We start from the raw sequence: 10,740 nt of genomic DNA, 5'->3' as shown, positions 1-10,740 counted from the left end.
CCACATAAAACATGGGCCTTGTTTCATCTGCAGTGACCTAAGATGACTGCCATGAGTAGATTTATTACATATCAAATAAATCTGTGGAAAATTGATCAGATGGCTTTAAAAAAAAGAAAAAGAAAAAAAAAAAGGTCATGTTGTAATATCATAATTTGACCACTAGGTGATGACAATAACCACGTGAAGTATCAAGGTCTGTGAGACGTGGACGTTACGTTTTTTTTTATATTATTATTATTTGAAGCCAACGGGAGAAAACGTTTTTATTTGTGTAGGTTTTTTTTCATCAAAAGAGCAAGTATCCTGTTTACTAACCGCTCCATCTACAAAAAGGCTTTTGGAGGGTTAGGGATGTAACAGTGACGTGTCCGGTGCTTCTTTCCTTTTCTTTATTTCTTTCGCCAGTCCTCGAGACCTACTGACCTGCAGCGTTTAGATGCATCCTTGTTCCAACACACCTGAATCAAATGAATAGCCGGTTACGAGGCCTTTGATGGCATGCTGAAGATGTGATTCAGCTGTGTGGGAGTAGGGATGCGTCTGAAAGCTGCAGGGCAGTAGCTGGATCCCTTCTTTAATGGAGTGGAGTGCTGAGAACAGGTTCTTCTGTTCCAAGAGGCGCTTTTTCGAATCTCTGGGGTTTTGTTGGGATTTTCTTTCTGTTCGTTGTTCCTCCACGCCGACATTAAACACCACAACTTTCACTGACAGCAGTGTGGCGCTGTAAGCTGGCGACTTCGCCACGGAGGCAGAAGCCTTTAGAAGGCACTTTACCTGCCGCCACACCTGCGCTGGTTTAGCTCAGTGGTTACTTCTCAGCACCTTAGAACCGCTTTACTCTCGTCAGAGGGATCGAACCACGGGCGCTGTCCAGTGTTTTACATCTATTTTTCTTCCACTCACAGTGGATGAGGAAGTGATTCCTTAAGCTTAACTCTCCAGTTTTGGCACGATCTGATACCGTCGTGTTGGTGTTGTTCCCAGATCATCATACTAAATGTTGTTCCAAGATCAACATTGCAAGTGACCAATCAGAATGTTGTGACGTCATACTTCGGGAAAAACCGCCGTAAAACAAAAAACTGTACTTAAGCTGCGAGAAACCGCCTCTGTCCGCCGATCAACGGACCGTGACCCTGACCGTTTAATAAACGCTAAGCTGAATTGATATTGTCCTTGCAACATTGGAATTTCATAAATGCACGAATGGCTTGGTGCGCAAAAGAATAACGTCACAACAATGTGATTGGTCACTTGCAATGTTGATCCTGGAACAACATTTACTATGTTGTTCCGGGATCAACACCAACACGACGATATCAGATCATCCCCAGTTTTGTGCACCCCCTACTTTAGTGTTCCCGGTCTGTTTTAGCTGCTCTTAAGTTAGCATAACAAACATTTTTCACCGGGAACACCACAGATGTAACAAGGTTGATTAAAACACTCAATAAAAGAGGTGATCATCGCCTTTTCAAGTGCATAGTGTGGAAGATGTCATAAGGCCTTCAAGCAATCGGATATTTATGAGTGTTTTAAGTTGTAAGTCGGTCAGATATGACACGACAGGACGCTGCTTCGCCACACACAGACGCCTTTAAAGGGCTCTTTCCCCACTGCTGCCTCCGCGTTAGTTTAGCTCAGTGGTTACTTCTCAGCAACTGAAAGCTCTCCCAGCCTTCGTCAGAGGGTTCGAACCACGGGCGCTGTCTAGCGCTTTTACCTCGCCTGGCCCGAGCACTCATATTTTTTTTTCGTTTGAACACGTTCATAATGCATCACGCTTAGTATTACATCGAGTAATAACTACAAGAATAATAATAATAATGCATTTTTATTGCAACTAAAACGGCATTTCCGCCAGAATACTGGAGACCCATGTTGATTTCTGTCATTGTTTATTTTGAATGTTGACCCTCTGCGGATGTAGTGAAGTCATCGAAGGATAAAGGCAATACTGAAGTGACCGAGGGACACCCCACAGACGCCTCCACACGCTCTGGACATCCGAGCTGAACAGTGAACCCTCCTGGCCGCAGAGCACACACTTTCAGGTTACCTGTGTCAAGCTGGTACACGTTAGGTCTTCCGTGAGGTCTTCTTTCATGAATGCAGTCAAATGTATCAATTTACTCTGAATAGTGACGCAAGTATATATTTGGAAGTTGTGTAACATAGACTCATTTTTAACGGAAGTGTAGTTATTTGTATATAGCTGTTACTGATCTGGAAGCAGCCGACTTGATCTCCTGTGGCGCATGCGTAAAGCTGAAACAGCTCTGTTGACAAATATCGGAGGAGGGACCACTGTGTAAGTAGATCTTTGTTCAGTCTGGAATATCTTGGCCATCATTTAGAACTAAGCGCATAATTTGGACATTAGAATGTTTTTTATAAAAACGTCGTCTTTATTAGCGAGGGCAGACACTGTTTTCACCGAGGCAGCAGGAAGAGGAGTGCTTTGTTAAACATCTGCAAAAACCGCTGGGGCCGTACGGTAATGTAACAGAAAAGACAGGATCCTCGTCGAGTCGCAATGAGACATTAGATTTCCGCCAGAACTGTCAAATTAAAAGCGCTGATTTGGCGCACACGTCGAAACTTCGCTCAGTCATAGCAGTAAAATACAAATATAAGCTAGATATAACGTGCTATTGTGTTAAAGGTAACACTGACTACAACAGACACCGACGTTGAACACTTCAGTGACTTGCCTTGTTTGCTGCCACCAGTGTTGATGCTTTAACTTTGAAGGCGACATCTGCTCGTTTCCTGCGCACAGACCGTGACGATCGCACGGTTTCTGCTCCTTCGGCGTTAACTGCTAGCTACCGCCAACGTTTTTCTTATGTCGTTTTAGCTGCAATCTCCCGCTTTAAGCGTGTGTTCGCTCAAACGACACCATATCGACACACGATATTTTATAGTGGTGAGCAAAGTTTGTCCCACGTCTTTGTCAAACTCATGAACTTGTTTCAGTCTGGCTGTGGGAGCGAGTGAAGGCGGTCTCCTCGTCCAAGAGCTTCCCGAGCAATGAAGAGGTGAGTGGGGCGTTTAAACGCGCCATTGTTGCAGTTACCACAAAGTCAAGGACTTGTATTTAACAGGGGAATGAGCTAATTTATGTATCCTCTGTTTCCAACGTGCGAAGTCAGCAGAAAAGCCCTGAACAAGACGGCACTGTTACCGTCAACGAGGAAGGTAAAAGAAAAAAACTGTGTGTGTGTGTGTCACTGCCTTTAAAGTTTCCTATTAACACTGTACTAAGGGACTGCCGTGGTACTTCTATGTACTTTAAACAGTCCGATGCAGACTCGGGCGGTTCTGCCTGATAGTACAGTTGAGTTGATGGGACTTGGAGTCTCCTTTGTCCTCCTGCTGACAAAGATCCAGTCAGTATCTGCCAACTGAAAGCAGACCGAGCTTTCATTTTGACAGTTATGATGAGTTATACAGCTATGTGGCCAGCTGGCTAGATATCTCGTCCTCACCAGCAGTTATTAAGTGAAACTGCTTCATTATTCATTAAGAGCCGATCAAACAGGCAGGCACACACGTATTTTCACTGCTGGCACATGGCTATGGATACAAGGAGCTTTTAGGTTGGAGGAGGTGAAGGAAGTGAGTTTCCTTTTTTACACACAGATTTGTGGAGAAGCTTAATATTTAGCTAGCTGGTTAACCTGAATTCCATGTGATTGTAGCTGTGTAGTTTATCTTAAATAAGGGTGATTCCAGGATACACTGAAAGACAAAGAGGGATGACATTAATAATGGATTAATAAAGGAGTGACTTCAGCTGACCTGGAGCGACATGATTGTGTTGTTACTATAACATTTCCTTTAAGTCTCTGCAGTTTTGTAATCTTCCAGAGCATATCTGGTTGTGTGGGACAGCCAAATCACAAGTAACACAGTTTCAGTCTTTTTAAACTGCTGCTGTGTCCTCAGACTTATTTGTGATGGTTCTAGGGCTGTCTTACATTTTATACGTTTGCTTCTTCAGGGTCCGTAGCTACCGCTGAGGATCCAGCAGCTATTGCTACCATTCAGTCTGCTGCCACCTTTACTGACCAACCCATCAAATATCTGTTCAAGACAGAAGGAGCGGGTGGACAGGTAGGACGGAGTGCTGAGAGGAAGGACTTGCTTTCATTCTGTCACTGTTTGCTTGTTTGTTTTCTGACACTTCTAATTTGAATGTAGTTCACCTAAGCACAAATGCACAGGTTCCAGCTTAGAAGTTCAGGTAGATTGGAGTGTTCTCCTGAGGTTTACCTGTCACCTCAGAGGTAATGAGACATCAAGCACTCAGTGTAATGTGTTGTGTTGCAGGTGACCTACAGAGTGATCCAGGTGGCAGATGGCCAGTTGGAGGGTCAGACAGACGGAGCTGCAGCGGTCAGCCTGGTCGCCGGTTTCCCCGCGACCACTCAGACTGTCACACAGGTGCCAACAATAACTGACAGCTAACTGTAATCTTTGGAGGTTGGAAGAAAAAGGTGTCGTAAACCGTTGCCTCTGTTCAAGGATGGCCGTTCACACTGGACATGGATGGCTTCTTACAGTTCTCTTTCAAACCATCTGTCTTCTCTGTCCAAAATGTGAACACTGGCATCCTCAACAGAGTGACCTTTGACCTTTAGATGCAGATGTACAGCTGAGTCTCGTCCTGTCGAGGTGGCTCTTCTGTGTTGTGCCATGTGTTTTTGGAGTGGGTGTTTATGATGAGTTACACAGCCATGTGGCCAGCTGGCTCGATATCTAGCCAGTGTAGAGTACTGAGCAGTAGAGCAGGGCGATATGACCAAAAATATTTATCACCATATACATTTGAAAATTTGCGATAACGATATAACTGACGATATAATTGACACGAGACAAAATACTTTACAACTCCTCAACTTTATTAGTGCAAAAAAAAAAAAAAATCTATGTGTTTTCACTTAAACAAGCAGCTGTTTTTTATGTGCGTTAAAGCTATGTAACAACGTAACAGTGCAAATTCCTCGCTGACAGTTTAACCAAAAGGCATTTCCAGTGGAGACTGGCCGACATATCCTCAGCATAACCATGTATAATATCCACAACACTTAAAAAGAGGTTATACACACACAATACGGTAACATTATGTTGAAGCACAGTACGTATCACTCCGAGGCTCCTGCCTACAGCAGCCGTAACGCTCCAACAATCCATCGAGCGGCTTCGTAGCTTAGCAAAGTCGTACTAAAACGTTTTTGACAGATTTTTGAGCGCCGTGCACATAAAATCGGTTTGCTAATAACGACGGTCCGCTCGCATCCTCTACCAAAAATAGTGCTTTGTTGTGTATCTGACGGACGAAAGCTAAACCAGTTCCACACCACTGAAGTTGCAGCATTTTTACAAACCCATTCTGGTTCATCTGTTTCATTCAACGATCCGCTTTCGCCCTTCTCATTCTGCGTCGCCGCCATGTGCGTATGAAAACAAAGGCATGTGCGTTTTACCCATATTCTATCGCGAGATTTCATTTTCCTATCGTTGCCCAACATTACACCGGTATTACAATGAAAGGTATGATATGGCCCAGCCCTACTGAGCATTGCACAGCATATACTGCAACGTTTAGTGTACGCCGTGCAACTGTCTGCCAGCTACAATCCAAGTTCAGGCTACGTCCACACTAGCCCAGATAGATTTGAAAACGCGGTTTTCGTCTGAAAACGCTCGGCATCCACACTAGCGTTTTCAGTCGTTTTCACAGAGTTGTGCGTCCACATTGAAACGGCCGAAAACGCTTACGTTCCAGTCCTGCGCAAAAGCGATTGAGAATTAAAGAATTTGAAGAAAAGCTCTCTGGAGCATGTACAAACTGATTTTAATCTTTTTTAGGGCTGCCAAAATTGAGAGCAATCAAAACAACTGCTGTATAACGCCCTCCGCTATCTTTGTTTAATTGGTCACATGACTGCATCACATGACTAAAATGCGTCATCGTTTTAGAAAGTCTGCGTTTTCGAGTGTCCACGCTGCGACGGGACAGCTCCCTTTTGAATGTATTTGATTTCTAGAGCGTTTTCAAAACGCTGCGTTTTTCTTCGGGGAAAACGCCGTCGGTGTGGACGGGAGGCCAAAACGGAGAGAAAACGATGCGTTTTCAAACAGAAACGCATTAGTGTGGACGTAGCCTTAGAGAGCCTTCCCAGGCACCTTAACACCCACTCACGTCTTGCACCAGGTGATCTTAATAAGTCACATGATAGGGTGGGGCAGGGTCTCGCAATGGTTTCACCCGAAACCTCTGCTGATAAGGACCCACGCACTTTTTCACACCTTGGCTGCTGTGATGAGTCACATGATCAATAATGGGTCAACGTCCCACTAAATCCCCTTTTCCATTAGTACCTACTGGGATTGGCTGGTTTGCCATTACAATATAGGACCTCCAAGAATATACCTGCTGATCGGTCTGGCACAGCTTGTCGTAAACGAGCGACGCTCCTTACCGGCCAATCGGTGGTGTGCAGTCTGACCACGTCACATTTTAGCTTGGAACCCCGGCCGAGCAGGTACTAAAACAAGTACCTGGTACAAGGTACTATGACCTAATGGAAAACCTTGTTGATTCGAGCAGGAACTAATGGAACAGGGCTCAAGGCTTGGTGTTAGAACTGAAGAAGCTTCTTGGATGAAGAAATGTCTTCAAGAAAGAAGTCCAGACACTTTTCTTTCCTTGGACTACCATCATCTGCATGAGAACCTTCGCAGACACACTGACAGCCAACTGAATAAGAATACCTTTCTATTATTTCCAAAGGTGGTTAAACATGCATCCCTGTCTTAAGTCAGAAAACATTAACTTGCTCTGCTCCAGAGGCAGACAGGGGAGAACTGAAGCATTTGCGGCACTCGGTCACTTTATGGCTGCAGGCTTTAATAATAATAATAATAATAATGGATTGCATTTATCCCCAGCGCCATCCGCCCCTCTGGCCAACACCAGTAGGCGGTAGGTGAAGTGTCTTGCCCAAGGACACAACGACCAAGACAGAGAGAGCTGGGGGTCGAACCGGCAACTTTCTGGTTACAAGATGAGCGTCCCAACCCCTTGAACCACGATCACCCCATCGCTTTAAAGGAAACCGTTTGGTTCACTTCCATCTACAGTTTTATTCTGGGGTGTCACTGGGTAGCTCTGCATAATTCAATTCAAAATAATACTAATAACACCCGCCCTGTGGAGGGTCATCCTCTGTCTGAGACCAGCTGCTCGAGCACCCTTACTTCCCTCTCTGATAGGCTGGCCTTCGTATGCAGAGGGTTTGAGCAGGAGGTGGGCGGAGCTTCTGTGCTCAGAGCTGCTGCTGTGGGTCTGAGATAACTGTATCAGGGTTCATTGCTCAGTGACGTAAAAAAACTGAATCATTTAGAGCGTCCTAAAAAGCTAAACTGCTGGCTCACAAAAGAGACGTGTGCTTTGATCCAGTTTCACAGGAGCCTTTATGGCTGTGCCACTGTGTATGTGAGTCACTGAAGTCTGTGGGATTGGATATTATTCAGTCATATTTACTGTCTTTACTGTTCAGGCCGTCTTCTCACAGTCAGAGGCATTGGAGGGAGATGGCAGCGCTGAGACACAGTACACTTACTACCCTGCCACCATCGCAGATGCCACCACTGGTACCATGGTAACCACGGTGCAGGCGTCTGACACGCTTCTGGGCCAGACCACGCCCACAGGTAATCACTGTGTATCCATCAGGCCTGGATGTTTGTGTGCTCTTCAAAAATACACTGTCACTGCTCTTAGTAAGTTCGTGTAAGACATCCATGAGTCAGAAGGCTGAAGAGGTCACATTCTTCCATCATTTAAAGGCTTTTCTGTTGCACATTCTTCGTCTTATCCATTATAAAATGTTTCTCACGTGCAATTACAAAGTAGAAAAATCCAAATCCTCACCGTATTTAAATCTACTGGCCACATTCTCACCATTTTTAGCACACGTTTGATTTTCAGACCTCTCAGTCCCAGCATGACCACTGGTTCATTTTACTCATGATTACATCATTGTTTTAGTGCGATTTATTCATGTACTACCCCCAATGGTAGGCGGTCGACTGGTCTGCGTACAGTGCTGTGGAACATGAATTTGTCCCCTTACCAATTTTAGTTTTTGCATCTTTGTCACACGGAAATGTTAAACTAATTTTTATATTGGGCAAAGATAACCAAAGTAAAAAAAAAAAAAAGATGATTTAATTGTTTATTGGAAAAAACCGATATCCAGACCATTCCCCCCTCTCTGAAAAAGTAGCTGTCATCATGAATCAACCACAGTCAGACCTGCTCAGTCCAACTATCGAACAGAGCAGCACATGGTGCCACAATCTAAAGAAACAGCTGAGAAACAAAGTCACTGACGTCTGTCAGTCAGGAAGGAGTTATGAAGACATTTCTAAGGATTTGGGAAATCCTTAGAAATGTCTTTATAATTCCTTCCTGTGCACACTGAGAGCCATCATCCATGGATGGAGAAAGCTATGCTTCCCAGGAGATGCTGGCTCTTCAGATCACCCCAAGAGTGACTCATCCAGGAGCTCACATAAGACCCAGAAATCCACCTGAACAACTGCAGGCCTCACTTGTCTCAGTTAAGGTCGAAGTTCATGATTGAACAATAAAAAAGAGAGTGTGCAAAAACGGCCTGTGTGGGAGACAAAACAGTGCTGAGCAAAAAGGTCTGGACAGACTTTTCTCTTCATAAATGACATTATCCTTTAGAAACTGCTTTTGTATTTACTCTGGTTATTTTTGTCTAATATACAAAAATAGAATAAATCATGAAGAGGCGAGAACTTTTTCAGAGTGCTGCATATGCAGAGCGAGGCGGTGAGAGACACTGCGGACTTCTTTCATTTCCTGCTGAGCAGTACCAGTCCACTGGTCTTCACCTGTAACGTCATTAACTTCCCCAAAGTTGAACAATCAGCATTTTGACATCCAGCACACACGTGAAACTTCCAGGGAGCAAAGATAACCAGACACAGCAGTCTGCAGCAGTCACATCGTTTTCTGTTTGAAAAGCATGAATCTGGTTACACCGGTCCTCTGAATCTGGCTTTATTGATTTACAGGACAGCTTTATGTGATGATGTCACCACAGGAGGTTTTGACGGGGTCCAATCAAAGGACGATTGCACCTCGAACTCAGCCGTACATTGCGTAATTCCATCTCACGTCTCCAGAATTAGAGCACTTGATATTTAACTTCCCAGTTAGCTGAAGCAGCTCAGTATCTTTGTTGTTACGTGTTTTCTAGGAAGCAGGACGCTCCACGGGCCTCCAGAGATGAGAAACGGCGAGCCCAGCACAACGAAGGTGAGCGCAGACATGCAGCGGGAGCTTGATCTGGCTGTTGTGACAGTGTAAATAAGCGAAATGTTTCACCGACAGTTGAGCGGAGGCGCCGGGACAAGATCAACAACTGGATCGTGCAGCTGTCAAAGGCCATTCCAGACTGTAACGTCGACTACACCAAGACGGGACAGGTGAGCGTTCAGGTACACGGTGGCTTCCAGCCCATTTGAGTAGACGCTGAAGCTTTATTGTAACTCCTGTTTCAGAGTAAAGGGGGGATCTTGTCCAAAGCCTGCGAGTACATAAAGGAGCTGCGACAGAGCAACCTGAAGCTTGGGGAGGACGTTGGCGTTCTGGATCGTCTAAGAGTTGACAACCAGCTACTGAGACAGGAGGTGTGTCTGCTTCAAGACTAAAGCTGCCCAGCGCCCCAGTAACTTGTAGCTGCTTTGTAACATTCACCTGAAGTTTGAACCAGGACTGCTTCCATTCCAACTGTATACAATACTTCATTTGATCAAACATGTCCCACAGAATGGCAGGCTGCACTTTCTGAAAGGCTTTAAGAAGACGTGAATACATCTAATTACTGCTCCATTTTCTCATGATTTATTAGTTTCCACTGTAACCCCTATCAAAATACAGTTGTCAGAAAGTCATGGTGTTTTATTGCCGATGCAAAGGTAAGCCGTTTATTCATGCCTGCTGCATTTCTGCTGTGTACTTACTCAGGTGGAAGACTGGAAGTCCAAGAATCAGATCCTGAGGAACCTCTTGCGACAGCACGGCATTGTGGGATCGTCCAGCACAGAGCCTCAGTGAGAACCCTGCAGTGATCAAACACGTGGGCCAAAGGAGTACTTGAAATGCTTTGGAGATACTTCATTTGTGATCAGTGTGCATGAAACAGGGGAAAGAAGTGAATATTGTCATTAATATTCAAATCCAACTTCTTTGCTAAATGACATCTTTAAATGTTGTTTTCCGAGCTTTTTACAGCATTCTTTTATCTACAGTACAATCATCATATTGATTTAGCAAAGCCCTCATTTAACGCCTCCCTGCACAAACATTATGATTGTTCATTATCGTTAGCCTCCAGTACAGTAAGCTCACTTTTCTTTCCTTTCTGTGTCCGTGTATCACACACACTCATTCATATGTTCACATTGTTTATCACTTTGATCAGTCGATGCTATGAGTTTGTCATCCAAGAGTCTGACTCTTTGCTTTGTATTTTTAATGTGTCATGAAGCCTCACTGGGGACATTTATTACATTGCAACAATGTAACTAACTAAATAAATTGGAGGGGGGGGCATTGCATAGTAGGTAGGTTATGTATGTCTTTATAATAAAAACAAATATTATGCTACATGTCACGAGCCGCTCTCA

At 44.4% G+C, this 10,740-nt stretch overlaps 1 protein-coding gene across 2 annotated transcripts; it reads left to right on the top strand.

Moving 5' to 3' along the window:
• Window positions 1-1,997: 1,997 nt before the first annotated feature.
• usf1 (upstream transcription factor 1) lies at window positions 1,998-10,727 on the top strand. 2 transcript variants are annotated; one of them, XM_084951507.1, is made up of 11 exons: window positions 1,998-2,314; window positions 2,983-3,044; window positions 3,155-3,204; window positions 4,010-4,122; window positions 4,339-4,452; window positions 7,575-7,728; window positions 9,124-9,211; window positions 9,309-9,367; window positions 9,443-9,537; window positions 9,613-9,741; window positions 10,079-10,727. In XM_084951507.1, the coding sequence occupies exons 2-11, from the start codon at window positions 3,037-3,039 to the stop codon at window positions 10,166-10,168; spliced, it is 900 nt and encodes a 299-aa protein (XP_084807633.1). In that variant the 5' UTR covers window positions 1,998-2,314; window positions 2,983-3,036; the 3' UTR covers window positions 10,169-10,727. The 2 variants fall into 2 exon arrangements, with proteins under 2 accessions (XP_084807633.1, XP_084807634.1); XM_084951508.1 differs by lacking the exon at window positions 1,998-2,314 and having other exon boundaries at window positions 2,321-3,044; window positions 9,124-9,202.
• Window positions 10,728-10,740: the final 13 nt, after the last annotated feature.

Source organism: Perissodus microlepis, chromosome 14, assembly GCF_051167445.1.
Source record: "Perissodus microlepis isolate ML-2025 ecotype Zambia chromosome 14, ASM5116744v1, whole genome shotgun sequence".
In the NCBI taxonomy this organism is placed as follows: Eukaryota; Metazoa; Chordata; class Actinopteri; order Cichliformes; family Cichlidae; genus Perissodus; species Perissodus microlepis.
The sequence above is the reverse complement of the archived record's forward strand: the minus strand, read 5'-3'. Positions and strand labels throughout refer to the sequence as shown.